The sequence below is a fragment of the Magnolia sinica genome, chromosome 16, assembly GCF_029962835.1.
Source record: "Magnolia sinica isolate HGM2019 chromosome 16, MsV1, whole genome shotgun sequence".
Taxonomy (NCBI): domain Eukaryota; kingdom Viridiplantae; phylum Streptophyta; class Magnoliopsida; order Magnoliales; family Magnoliaceae; genus Magnolia; species Magnolia sinica.
In genome coordinates, this window is record NC_080588.1 from 30,801,445 (window position 1) to 30,816,284 (window position 14,840).

Here is a 14,840-nt window from a genome sequence, read left to right on the forward strand (position 1 = left end):
TTTGCGACGGACCAAATCCGTTGTAAAATCAAATAAACGACGGATTTCATCCGTCGCTGTTTACTGGGTCGTTTTTTCCCTAGGATAACAACCGTCGTTTATTCTCCGTCGTATATTACCGACGGATAAGATCCGTCGCAAAAATAAAAAAATCCGTCGCTGAAATTCGAAAAATTTGAAAAAAACCACCGAATTATGTCATTAATAATATTGGCGATGGATAAGGTCCGTCGCTAATATGAGGAGAGCGACGAACCTTAAATCCGTCGTCGATTGTTTTGTTCAGGAATTAGCGACGGATTTGTTCCATCTCTAAAATATCTGTGAATAAAAAACATATCGTCATATTATTTATTTATTTTGAATATTACACCTGATAGTCATTCAAAAAATAATTCACACGATTGTTTAATAAGAATCCTATTTATTTTTAACCTCAGTTCTCAACAACCGAGGCTAAAAGCCTTTAGCCATAGGAGTTGCAGTCTCGGTTTGGGTAACTAAGGTAAAGATGGATTTAGTTTCTGTTAGCATCAACTGAGGCTAAATTCAATTTTTAACCTCAGTTCTCAACAATTGAGGCTAAATCATTCAATTTAATCCATTCATAAACCTGTGCATAATCATTCATTCAATCAATCAAATACAATCATTTATTTTAATCCATTCATAAAAGCACAATACCAGCAAAAAAGTTATCTGTCACGACGATGATAGACCTTACTACCCTCGAAGGAGTTTGTCCTTTGACCTCTTATGTGGAATGATTGGCGGTAACCTGAACAAGCAAGATTAAATGAATGTGAGTTTAACTGTTGTACTTAGGAAACAGAGGAAAATAGTCATACTTTGCATTGGAATTGCGGCAAGACCTATATTATATAGTTACATCCACATTGACATTGAGCAGGTCTTTCAAAACCCATGATCAACCTACAATTCTCAGGACGTTTTGTCTTTCAGAATACCACTTCTCGAAAGTCACCAGAAGTTAAAAGATCATTTATCACTAAAATATGCAGATAAGGGATGCATTTGCAACTGTCCATGTAAGATGAACAAACATCCCTCGTAATACGATGAGCCAAAAGAGCTCAAAACTACTCTTCTACACATGATAGGAAAAGTGATAATAGGCGGGAAAAAGTTCCAGACCTTGAAGAAGGCTCCTTAGCTGACTCTTCGATCACCTAAGATGACTCAGACAAAGGTGTAGAGCTCTTGTCAGTATCTGGGCCATTTGTGAAGATTGCATTAAGCCCAAAACTAGCATCAAAGCTTCTGAAACTCAATCCACTTCTCTCAGCTTCAGGGACATGAAGATGGTTTAGCATGATGACGTGTTTGTCTGAGAAATGCAAATCCCTCTAGCTTCTTTTCCAGCTTCACTATTACCTCGAGTCTGCAACACTAGACACAGATAGTGACTGAGAACTGACTTCTTAGTAGCCTTAATGCATAAATCAATCAAGTAAAACTCGGTGACCCAAACTTGAATCAGCCGTATTTTCAAAGCACTATTTGACATAACTGTCTGTGCAGCAAATGTTTATAAAAATATCAACCATTGAAACCTTAGAAATGAGTTGTATATTCACATTTTGAACTTTATCTTGGCACATACAACTGTACAAGCAAAATAAATTCAAATCAGTGCAACCGCTTTTACTGTACTATGAAGTCAGATTCTAAGGTTTTTTTTTTTTTTTTTTTTTTGAATGGTAGCTAATAGCTACTAAGAAGTTAAAGAGTGAAGTTTTGTATGAAAGATAAATATATATATATATATATATATATATATATAAAGAAAAAGAAAAAAATCAGATCTTGTAAATTAAGATTCTTGCCCCAACATGTTTGTTATCCCAACCAAAGGTATTGTCAGTCTCATCAGCTCCAAGTGTCTGACCATTCGCTTGAATGTAGTTCAGATAACCTGGGTTTTTGGTGGCTTTGTGTAGCTAAGCAGCTCCCCACAACAACTCATCATTCATATAAAGACAATGAAAAATCAGAGCTTGTTAAAATAAAAAATCTATATAAAAGAGAAGTTAAACATAAAAAAAGAAGGAAAAACAAACTTGATAGCCAGATTAACGAGCTTTACAGCATACCATATATGTGATTAATCTATTCTGATGCACATATGATATGTCATTGAGGCTCATTCGCATTAATCTGACGGTTGAATTGGTCATAAAATATCAGTTAATGATATAACTCAGTATGCATGGTATTCTTACCTCACCCTCCCACAAATAAACAGATTCGATACCTGAAAGTTGCAAAATGCAAATATAGTCTGTTAGTCCAATTCCAGAGCTTATCTGCAAGTTGCATGCAAGTGATAATGGAGAGATCTATGAGCCTAGATGCAATATCCTGATACCTGCAGCCATCAATGGAAATTGTACACACATAGTACTAAGATTTAGTGACTAAAATGGAGAAGGAATCTACCATGGTCAAATCGATATAAACATTTTGAGAGACCAAATGCACCTCCCATGCGATTAGAAGAATGTACACAATCCAACAAAAGATTTACAAACTAGAAAACCCAAATAGTGCATGGAATGTAGCACTTTGAGAATACGTAGCTCTATGAGGGACAAGAATCTCATCCTACATGATAGGAACCTAATTGAAGTCCCTTGCCCACCAATAACTTAGAAGGGAATTTGCTACTGTAGATTTCTGATCTTGTTGTTTTGGAAACAATCTCACTTCCCAAACAACATGCATCAATTTTTTTTGAGGTTGTATATGCATTAAATCTTGTTTCTGAGCTCTCACATGCTTCGGCTACAAGCCTATGACATTCATGAGGTAACTTGAATAATAAAACCACAATAACCAAAGAATTCTCATCCTTGCAAACTACTCCTTAGCTTCATTGTATGCTTGGTTTGGCAATTGATGGGTTGGTGAAATGAAGGTCATAAGAAAGGATGGACATAATGCAGTCATGGCATTTTGTCCTCAACTCAAAACCAAGCTATAGTAAAAGAAATGTTATTCTTGCCAAACTGAAGAGTGTTACATGGATTCTACAGCTTCAAAATCTCGAAGAAATTGTGATATAGGACAGCAGAAGACTAGAAGTAATAGGTACAGGTGACATCAGGATTCCAGTTAGGGAGGCATGCCTTTTCTTTTTTTTTTTGGTTAGGGAGGCATGCCTAAGATTGTTCAAAAGTCTTGAGTCTAATTGACCTACCAGAATTAACAAGCATTTGTAATCACGCATTGGCTTTCCCTTCCTCGAAGAACTTACTGGTGGTAAGATGCCCAAAGCTAAAGAAGCTCCCACTTAGTCTCCAAAGAGCCATTAATCCTCTAAAGGAGATCATAGGTGAGAAAGAATGGTGGGATGGTTTGGAGTGGGAAGAAGATCGAATCAAGTCTAATTTTCTTCCTCTTTTCAAAGCGTTAAGATGATGAATTCGAAAATTTTGCTGCCACCATGTGCATAGTGGATTGAATGGGTTGTTTTTTTTTTCTTTTTCCATAAAACCTGCTTGTCTCCGTTTGAATCTTGTATCTGCAAGGGAAAGGGAAAGAAATGTGCCAGTTCATCGGCATACTGTTTGTTCTCTTGGTTCTAAATCTTAAGGCCTGTTTGGGTGTCACTTACAAATGAGTTCATCTCATTTTGATTAACCGTAATTGTGTATCAGAAATCATGTGTTTCTATAATTTCAATAGCCAGCAATCTTTATTAAATGAAATGAGATGAACTCATTTTTAAGTGGAATCAGCCTTTGGCAAAGATCAACAATGAATTTTTTCAATTCATGCCTAATCTAAGATTGTTGGATTTGTCATTTTCAATTCATGCTTAATCTAAGAGTGTTGGGTTAAGGCTTAGATGATGATGATGAAAGCAGGAATTACATTTTCAAAACAGAAATCCTTTAATAATTATTATAAGAAAGAAGAAGAAGAGTTCCCCTATGAAATTCAGCGATTAGTATTTTCCTTTATGCCCACTAGAATGAGAATTGCATGAGAAACTTTGTCTAGGTGATTGTTTGGGTGTGAGTATACCCATTCATTGTAAGTTTGCACAAATATGAGATGCAGTGATTAGTATTTCTTTTTTTCTTTTTAAAATCTAAACTCCTTGTACCTAATCCACTAATAACAATTCATGCTTGCCCCAAAGAAGCGGCATTTGCTTCTTTTTTTTTTACTTGCAAGAATCCATATTTATTTCTTTGTTTTGCTTTCTTCCCTCTTTATGTACTTGCAATAATCCATGTTTGTTCACAATGCATGCAAGAATTGATGGATCACCTATGTAATTACATAGAAATAGAAAAAGTTAAATACTCGTTATATATGGTGAGATGACTATATGTATATTTGGAGTAGATAATGAAACCTGATAGGATGAAGTTACTATTATATCTAATTCATTCAAAGGAGTCTTCACACCAAGATGAACCTAGTATTATCTATTATTGAACCTAGTATTATCTACTACATACTAGTAACATACAACCAATATTGGGGCACCATACCATAAGCTAAAAAATTTCATGTCCCCCTAAACAAGGTATCCTCCATTGATAACACACACACACACACACACATATATATATATATATTATAAGTTCTTTATTTTTATTTACATTTGCAAATACATTCATCATCCATCCAACTATTAACAACATTTATAAAAAAATAAAAGATATCCAACCAACTCTTAATAATAATTTGCAATTTAACCTACTGGGAACCGTCATGCACCGTAATGTCTTACGGCAGAATGGATGACTTCTACAAACTCCACATCCGGTGAACGGTCAAGATTCAGTGAGACATGGAGTAGTGTGATCCAACCGATGTGCCTTTTAACACGCATCCACACTTGCATTCAAAGATGAACAATATTAATTACTCACATACATGCATTACATGTTTCATCATCCATGTGAATTTTTTACATTTTAGCTAGTTCATACCTCATTTGTACCACAGCATATCAAAACAAATGAATTGCAAGAGAATAATAATAATAAAAAACTGTCAAATAACTTTTTACATTTTAGCCCATCTAGAAGTAAAATTCTCTTATTTTTTAAGGCAGGAGATCTAAGCATTATTTCCAATCTTATCAAAAGTGCAAATCTCACACATGCGATGCATATTTGCACTTGTGTCCACGTGTGAATATGCATGAATCCACAGGCATGCGGAATTAGCAAACATTAGCATATAAGAGAGTTTTTTACTTTACTTTTTTCTTCTTCTTCTAGGCCAAAAAACAAGCTCAGGCATGCATACGTTAACTATTGCAAGCTAGTAGCTCTCTATGCTTGATATTCAGTGGTGCTCTTGTGAGGACATCATGCTTGAATGGAGACCATTCCGTTTGTTTGTGTTGTTGCATGTGGATTCACGATGGTGACAGACTTGTTTGAGGAAGTGGCTGAGGAAATGGCTAGTGGGTCACTCACAATAGGCTTGCCCCATGGCCAACTTTTCTTTTTTTTACTTTTTTAATCACTGTTACTTCAGAAACAACGAATCTAATATAATGGAATATAATTGAAACAACATGTCACCCACACCCACACAGTCATGCACACTCCCGTAATGTTGATATCTTCGACAGAAACATTGTGGAATGCATATGAAATCATATAGAGGGCTTCTACAAGGGAGAAAGATGGATGCATTAGTCAGAGTGCAAAGTGTAGTATAAGACCAAGATCTGGTTTGACATGGAACATACAAGCAGATCAATATGAAGCTAGATGCAAACATGATGAAGTGTGACAAGTCTATGAGCATAAAGGTGTCCGTTTGCAACCATTACAAATCAAAACATTCAACTTAGTTTGAGGAATACTGAGCATGAATGTTAAAAAAACTGACATTTTATAAGAATGTCATTTGGAGATGGTAACCATTCTTGGAATTGAGAGAGTATGAAGTAGACATGAAAATGGGAAAGTCATCTGAGCAACAAAAACAAAAATGCATCTGAAGCAACTGAAAGAAGAAGTACCAGCAAATGCATAATACATAATATGATAGATATTGCAACCCTCCAAGAAAGAAATTGTGAATCATTTCACATTTGACAAGGAACACGAGGAGAAAATGTGATATGCTCTGCCTTTTCCAGTATAGTAAATGGGAAAACGTTAACCATGCAATAACAAAAATATAAAAGCATATCATTCTAGTAACTCAAAAATAAGCAAACATACTAAATAAGTGTAAATAGAAGGTTGCAAAGGACCAGACTAGCCACATTACACTGCAATTTATGGAAAAAAAATTCTGACTTCTTAGGAATGTTCATATCGGCCACATATATGAATGGAGACTTCTATTCAAATTAACAATTAACAACCTTACATAAGTTAAACCTTCAAAATAAAATAAAATGAGGCGTGCTTCTGGTTCATAAAAACAATAAAAACCAATAACTCCTTACAAGTTTACAACACTGAAATTAGAACTTACAAATGAAAGGAAAAGTGCAAAGAAAGTCCCTTACCTTGCCAGACTTTTGATCAGGAACAGTGAAGCTAAAAATTGTCTTGAGCCCGGGCGCAGGTTCGTTGACTGTAATCGTTGTAAAAAGCTGGAGCAAAATCCAATAACACTATCAACCAATCTAAGGCATCACAGAAGATACCATTCAATCCCAAATGATCTTCAGTGGATATCCAGACTTAATAAAACTCAACAGTTCCTGAATTAGAAAGGGATCACAAAACCATGGGTCCCACCTGTACAAATTCCATAATGAAAGAGAGAGGAAGGGAGGGAGGGAGAGAGAGAGAGAGCTTACAACACAAGTGGAAGTGTAGGTGGTGATGGTGAATTTCTGGTTGCTCTGGTAATCCAAGACTCTTGATATTCATGTTAGAGGTCTGATTTGGTTTTGTACTTTATGGGCATGCACTGAATCAGGTGCTGGCGTGCTGCACAGGTTTTCACCCGTTTTCAGTTGGGAACCCGTGTAATGCATCCGTTGGCTGGGTGCAATTATTTTAACCAATATGAGCTGCTGATGCCTTCCTTTTCATCTTTAAGGCAAGATGTCCTTGTGGATATCTAAAGTTTGTTTCCCTGCTCTTTGGTTCAACAGTATATTGACCAGATCAGAGATGATTTTATCATATTTAGGAATGACAAAAACATAGTGATTAGTGACCACCAGTTGAGTGACGGACTGTGAAAACATATGCATCACAACTTTGAATTTCTGGTAAACATACAAGCGAATTGGTATCATTTGGCCCTTTCTGTTCTTTCCTTTTTTCCATTTTCTTATCATATTTGTTCCATGCAGTTTTGTACACTGATCTCATGCCCTTTGTTTATCAAGATCAGGCGTTAATGCCAACCGTATGACAGGTTGGTTTCACTCAAAAGTGTTTTGGATGCTTGATTGAATTGAATTATAATTCATTCAATTCATTATTAGAGGAAATTAATGAAGTGAGCTAGTGCCTTTTTTAACTTGCAATGACAATCAAAATTTCAATTTTGTGCGTTTCATGTTGGACTTGATAGTAGTTGCAATTTGGGGGCTAGTCCCTCATCATGAACAGAGCTGACTGGGGCTATCTTATTAAATTAGTATTATTGCAGTTCAATTCAATGGAACATATCAACACAACTTCAGCATGAGGGTGACCTGAAAATTCATGGATTGGACCATAAATACATGTTGGAGAAGGTGGTGCACCTTGCTGCTTCAACCTCAAACTTGAGAGACAGTGGAGTGTCTGGTCCACGTGGCGGCTACTCCTACCTTGCTTGAGAAAAATCATGCTTGGTAAAGTGCTATTCTCTATATCCATACCACCACTTTCATGCATGTGTGGCGTAAGATAATGTTGTTTAACATACTCTGCAGCTCGAGCACCCCCGTGGCCTGAAGATACAATATATGCATAAGATTAACAAAAGAAAGTCAAATACACAGCAATCTAGAGTACAAAATAAAATATACTTCGGAACAGTTGCAAGCACAAACTAACATTGGCTTCAACTAATTTTATAGACTCTCCAGCAACAGTTAGTAATGCAAAGCAAAAGAAAGAAGCCTGCAATTTCGAGTCAGAATGCCTGACAACGAAGTGGATGTTCCATATTAGAAAACATTCAAAAAAGGAATTAGGTGTGTCAAGGTATTAGAGCACCCGATTTGGGGCCTTTGATCCACACCATTCATCTCCATCATTCTCATCACAAGCACCACCACGTTTCCACATCACCACCGCAGCCACACCAGCCGTCACCTGCAAATCCGGCAAAACCCTGTCTCAGACACTGCTCTGCTAGACCAACACTCAGATCCGCCATCATTTTCGTCTCTGAGATCCCATTCGCGGCCCACAATCTCGCTCTTTGCATTTTCTTCAGCCATCGCCGCCTTTGCTGAAGCCCATCTCCATCGGAACCCTTGTGAGCACACCACCAGACACCCTTTCCATTCAGATCCGGCATCCCTGCTACTATTGCTGACAGGAAACAACAACACAGATTCGCCACTATAATTACTTTCACCCACAACAGTCTTAGATCCAACGACTTCTCTAAACTCAGGCGCAGAGAGAGAGAGAGAGAGAGAGAGAGAGAGAGAGAGAGAGAAGGAGAGACGGAGGGAGAGGGAGAGGGAGAGGCGGAGAGAGAGAGAGAGAGGCGGATGAGAGGGGTTGGTTAGGGCGCCAAAACTTAGAAGTTTTTAACGGTGGTGTCACTCTCCCCACTATTTTCTCTGGTGGGGTCCACTAGAGCTTTGGATGTCACTCATTCTTTGGATCTTACGCTAAAATGATCTCTCCAGATGGATGGACGGCGTGGATACAAAACATACATCATGGTGGGGCCCAAAGAACTTGGTGACGTCACTTCAGTAGCCGTCTCCCTACTCAACTTGTCAGTGGCCAATCCGCGCCCTTGAAAGAGGGGGCGGGTGACGTCAGCAAGTTTTGTGGGCCCTTTCATGAGGTATGTGTTATATCCAAACTGTCTATCCATATGGCGAGCTCGTCGTAAGGCTTGAGCCAAAAAATTAAGACAGATCTAACTATCAAATGGACCGCTATCAAATGGACCACGCGATCGAAAGCATGGGGAGATTGAACGTCTACCATTGAAACCCTTTTCACGGTCATGGAAGTTTTGGATTTTTTCCTCTTCATCCAGGTCTTTGTGACCTTTGAACCGACTGGGTGGAAAATAAACGTTATGGTGGGCCTACAAATTTTTTAACGGTGAAAGTCATCACCCCGGCTGGTATTTGTGGTGTGGTCCATTTAATCTCTGGATATGTTTTTTGGATAATTTTCTAAAATGATCTCGAAAAATGGATGAACAGTATGGGTTGATCCCAAATTTTCGATAAATCCAAAGCTCAAGTGAACCATGCCACATGAAGCAGTGTGGAATAATGATTTCCATAGTTGATACCTTCCTTGGGCCCATAGTAATGTTGATTTGCCATCCAACCTGTTCATAATATCAAAAAGATATGAATGAAGAGAAAACACAAACATTTGCTTGATCCAAAACTTCTATGGCTTCCAAGAATTTTTCAATGGCAAAGGTTCAATCACATTATTTCCTGTGGTGTAGTTCGCTTGAGCTTTGGATATGCTTTCTTTTTGTTCCTTAGACTTCAAATTATCTGTTAACATGGATGAATGGAGTGGATAAAATAAATAAATAATGGTGGACCACATAGAGTTTACTCAGTATGCTAAGGGTAATGAGTAACTCACCTAAATGGAGTGAAGATGGGTTTCCTTAAAACATTCATAATCATATATATTGGGCCTGCCTAAATGTGATTCATATATCCAACCCACTCATTATGCGTGTCCCACTTGCACGAGGGGTCAGACCAAGTTTCAGCCGCATCCAAAACTCATGTGGGCCCCACCAAATGCTTTTATATTTTTTAAGATGTCTTCACATAGTTTTAGATGGTATGGCCCACCTGAGTTTTGTATGCAGATGATTTTTGAGATATCTCAAGACCTAAAGGGGACACATCAAATGCATGGTGTTGATGTTCGACACACATCATGATGGGGCCCACAAAACTTACAAACATCAATTCTTAGGTTTTCACGAGGTCAATAGGTCACAATTTTGACCTTAATATTTGGCTCATTTCACATATCCGGTCCATTTACTATATTTTACTGATCAATACCCTCAATTTGACTAGTTACTCGCCCCGATCAGGCTACATATGAGAAAGATATTGGGTATACAAGATTAATCAACAATTTGAGTAAAATTTGATTTAAACATTTGAAGTTATTTACTCTTCAATCTAAATCTAAACCGATTAGATTGTCCAAAAACGGTTAAATGTTCAATTAATGGATGTGCCTAATAATTTATTAAAAAATATTTTTTTTCATAAATAAATTTCAATTTCCATTTAAAAATAACATTTTTTTCAAATGGATATTTTTTTACTCCTAATTTTTCTTTGAAAACTTTTAACAAAATATCATTTTTATTATAAAAGATTTCAAAAAATAAATAAAAATACAAATTCTAAATTTTTATTTTCAAAATATCTAAAATTTTCACAAATTTTAATTTTTTTTCCCAAAAATTCCAAAATGCCGATTTTTTTTCTTCAAAAGCATGATGTTGTTTTCAACTTTTCATTTTTTTAAAAAAAATTATATATATTTTTTCAAAATCTTAGTGTTGTTATAAATAACTTTTTCTTTTAATTTTGAATTTTAAACATTTTCAATTATTTTTCAAAATCACAAAATTTTTCGACTTATTTATTTTTTGTTTCAAAATGTTTGTTTTTTGATAAAGTATTGATTTTTAAATATCGTTTTATTTTAAAATTTTCAATTCTTTTTCACTTCTCCATTTTTTTAAAAGCATTTTATTCGAACTTGTTAATTTTTATTGAACTTCTCAATTTTATTTTATTTTTTCATATTTCAAACTCTCATTTTCTTTTTAAAAATATTTTCATTTTTCAACATTGTGAAAATTTTCACATTTTTTTTAAATATTTTTAATTTTCTTTTTCAGGATATTATTTTTTTTCTCAAAATCAAATGCTTTATTTTTTTTCAAATTTATCAACTTTATTTAATATTCTTTTTTGTTCCCACAAAATAGATTTTTATTAAATCACGATTTTTATTTTTTCAAAATCTAATTTTTTTTTCTTAAACATTGTTAAATTTTTTAAACTCTCAATATTCTTTTTCATATGATATTACAAATCATTTAAATATTAGTTTTAAATTAAAAAATAAAAATAAAAATTCCACTCATTTGATGTAAAAACAAAATAAATTTTCTTTTTGCATTCAATCAATTGTTAAAAAATAATCTTAGATACAAATATGTACAATTAAACCACTGAAATCTATTAAAAAATAATTATTAGTGTAAGGCCCGTATCCTACTCCGTACCGTTCCGTAGGTTCCTGCGATCCTCCCGATCAAATTCCAGCAACTTTCAACCATTATCTGATGTTTGTGCGTGATCCTAAGTCGAGTCCTGCAAACTAGAGTCGGCTCAACCCGAGACTTGTACCCTAGCGACCGCGCCGTCGTCGCGGTTCCAATGCCGCATCTCGCGAGTCGAAGTGATACCCAGGCCAGGAGATGTGGGCCAGCGTTCATGTCGAGGAAACACTGTGCATTTGCAAACCCAAGAAAGTTTTCAAATCATACCTCATGTCTAGTACACATTACCCCATCCGCAAGCAACCCTTAAAGTCAACACTCTCTTACACAAAGTACACTCATCACTCACATTTTCACCCATCACACCCATCTCTCTCTCTCTCTTACACCTCTCTCTCTCTCTCTCATTTTTACTCCCAAGCAACACACGTCCATGGGTCTCCATGGGAGAAGCTTTGTGTGGCCCACTTCTATCTCCCATCTCCACCATCCAAGTTTGATCCCAACTGTTGAAATTGTTCATTTGGAGCTCTAGCAAGCATTGGGGGAAGAAGGAAGAAGAGATCTAAGGTGCGTGAGCTTGGATCTACATTGTTATCATTTTTATTTTATTTATTTATTTTTTTATGATAGAATGTGGCTCACCTGATCTTGGGCGCCCATGTGATGGGCCCCACTTCACTGCCTGTCTAAAAGGGCCTGGATGAAAAAAAAATGCAAATATCAGCCGATCCAAGGCTTCGGTGGGCCACCACGTGGACCCACCTTGATGTATGTGTGAGAGCCACACTATCCAGATGACTGGACGTGTGGGGCCTGCTTGATGAGGTGTGGTGTCCTCACCGTCCAACAAAGACGGTGGGACCCACCAGATGCATGCATCCACTGTCCACGCTAGACAGGGACCCACCTCAATCTATTCACACCGTCCATCCAGTAGCAGGTAGCTGTTGGATTGACATCAGCAACCCTGTAGAGCCCGCATAATGTATGTGCTATTTCCAACCGTCCATTGTATGGACGTTAGCACTGGGGCCTGACCATGAGGTATTTGTTATATCCTAACCATCCTTTCACAGAAATGAGGCCCCACCATGGCAGCTTGTGGGGCCCACCTTGATTTAATGTAATCCATCCTCACCGTCCAGATCTTGGACGGTGGGAGTGGATTGACTAGTGTACCTCACGTCAACAGTGTTACTGCTATACTTGCAGCAGCAGCAAGCCCCCTGGGCCATGCCTTGATGTATATGTGTGGATCCGTGTCGTCCACTTGTTTTGGGACCACCCGATGAAAGTGGTTTATCCACCGTCCTTCTGATGGGGTGTGGACCCATAAGAACTGATCAGATGGTGGGCCACCGTGGGGTGCAATCTTTCCCCAGCCGTCCATTTGGACGATCTGGGTGGAGTACCCTGTGATATATAATTATAAATATATATATATATAAAATATTATATTATATTATATTGAGATGGTGGGCCCTACGTAGGACCCACCTATGAGGAGCGGATTAGCTGATGTACGTGTACAGCAGCTGTAGAGCTGCCGTACTGATGTTGCCCAACCACAGGGGACCCACCTTAATATATGTTGTATATTTCCACCGTCCATGGCCTGGGACGGTGGGTCTGGTCATGGGGTGTGTGTTATATACACACCGTCCATTGATTTAGAACCAAGCCGTCCATCTACCAGGTGGTGGGACCCACCTGCTGATTAATGTCAGCAAGTTCTGTGGGCCCCACGTGATGTATATACACATCCAAGCCATTTAAACGGTGGGATCCACTGTCTATTAACCACAACAAGTTATGTGGGTCCCACGTGTGGCGATGTTCTATCCAAACCGTCCAACCATTGGCAAGCTCGTTTGAAGCATGAGGCTAGCTGAGGTAAACTCAAATCTCTAGTGGGCCACCACGTGGACACCACCATGATGTATTACTTCATCCACACTGTCCAGATTATGCTAGACGGTGCTAGACAACGTTTGGACGGTGCTATCCAACGTTTAAATGGTACGGATTTGCATAGGCAATGTTTGGATGGTGTTGATCATCATTAATGGGCCATGTACCCCATGGTATAATAGTGTACAATGATACACATTTTTCACCTACAACTATTGATATAATTTTTGGTGTAGTCCAAGCGCACTTGAGGACCATTGGTGCGGGCCATCCATGAGGTCCATCAGGATGCATTTTGGCCCATGGGCAGGGACTACCTGTTTGTATTGTTAGGCCTAGATGCGTGGCCCACATGTTGTACATGAGGCCCACATATGGGGCCCATGGTGATGCATTTATGGCCCATTGGTGCGGCCCGTTGGTGCAGCCCACTTGATATATATGATAGCCCATTAGTGCGGCCCATTGACGTAGCCCTTTTGATGCATTTGAGGCTCATGGGTCGTGGCCCTTGGTAATGTATATTGGGCCCGTGTATGCAGTCCGTCGTGATGTGTGTATTGTATATCTATGACGTCCATTCAGGCGGCTCGCCGTGTTGTATGCATTGTACATCCATGCCGTCCATTTGTGCGGCCCGCAGTGATGTATTTGCGGCCCAGATGATGGGGCCCAATGTGGTATATTTGTGACCCATCCATGAGGCCCATCATGATGTATCTTTGGCCCATGAGCGGGGCCCACCTGTTACGTATTTATGGCTCATTGATACGGCTCATTTGATGTATTCGAGGCCCAGATATGTAGCCCATTTAATGCATATGAGACCCATGTGCAGGGCCCGCCTGTTGATGTAATTGAGGCCCATGATGATGTATATTAGGCCCTTGTGCTAGGCCGTGGGCCCTTATCCGATTGGCCCTATGAGCGTCATTCCTTGGGAGCAATGTTGGTTAAATGACCACATTGATGGGCAATGATGGTTGAATGTCCTCATTGTGACCTTTCCTTAGGCTGATTTTCGATTGACGTGACCGATTTTTCGATTCCGATTATCGATCGATCCCGATTGCTGATTCTGATTGACGTGATCGATTGCTGATTCCGATCGACCTGACCGATTGCCGATTTCGATCAATGTGACCAATTTACCGATTTTGATTATCGATTGATTCCGATTGACGTGACAGATTTGCCGATTCTAATTATCGATCGATTCCGATCGACGTGACCAATTTGCCGATCCTGATTATCGATTGATTCCGATTAACGTGACCGATTTGTTGATTCTAATTATCGATTGATTCCAATTGACGTGACCAATTGCCGATTCCGATCGACCTGACCGATTGCCAATTCCGATTGACGTGACTGATTTGCTGATTCTGATTATCGATTGATTCCGATTGACGTGACCGATTGTCGATTCCGATCGACCTAACCGATTGCCAATTCCGATCGACGTCATCGATTTGCCGATTCTGATT

The 14,840-nt window shown here is 38.4% G+C and overlaps 1 protein-coding gene across 11 annotated transcripts; it reads right to left on the reverse strand.

Annotated features, from left to right (window-relative positions):
• Window positions 1-583: 583 nt before the first annotated feature.
• Window positions 584-8,653, reverse strand: LOC131229526 (uncharacterized). 11 transcript variants are annotated; one of them, XR_009163407.1, is made up of 7 exons: window positions 8,175-8,653; window positions 7,667-7,906; window positions 6,518-6,604; window positions 1,854-2,389; window positions 1,575-1,626; window positions 1,156-1,450; window positions 584-778 (listed from the first exon to the last, which is right to left on the reverse strand). XR_009163407.1 is itself a non-coding variant. In XM_058225514.1 (4 exons), exons 1-3 carry the CDS (start codon window positions 8,479-8,481, stop codon window positions 6,549-6,551), a joined length of 504 nt encoding a protein of 167 aa, XP_058081497.1. In that variant the 5' UTR covers window positions 8,482-8,653; the 3' UTR covers window positions 1,677-2,389; window positions 6,518-6,548. The 11 variants fall into 11 exon arrangements, 3 of the variants coding, with proteins under 3 accessions (XP_058081497.1, XP_058081498.1, XP_058081496.1); XR_009163406.1 differs by lacking the exon at window positions 1,575-1,626 and having other exon boundaries at window positions 1,156-1,410; window positions 8,200-8,653; XR_009163408.1 differs by lacking the exon at window positions 1,575-1,626 and having other exon boundaries at window positions 1,156-1,410; window positions 1,854-2,275.
• Between the last annotated feature and the right edge of the window lie 6,187 nt (window positions 8,654-14,840).

What these genes read in the sequence shown, in the direction of transcription:
- LOC131229526 (XM_058225513.1), bottom strand. Translation starts at nt 8,481, where the DNA reads ATGCCGGATCTGAATGGAAAGGGTGTCTGGTGGTGTGCTCACAAGGGT. An exon ending in GGGTTTTGCCGGATTTGCAG is followed by an intron (nt 7,907 to 8,273) that starts GTGACGGCTGGT and finishes TTGTATCTTCAG; the next exon opens with GCCACGGGGGTGCTCGAGCT.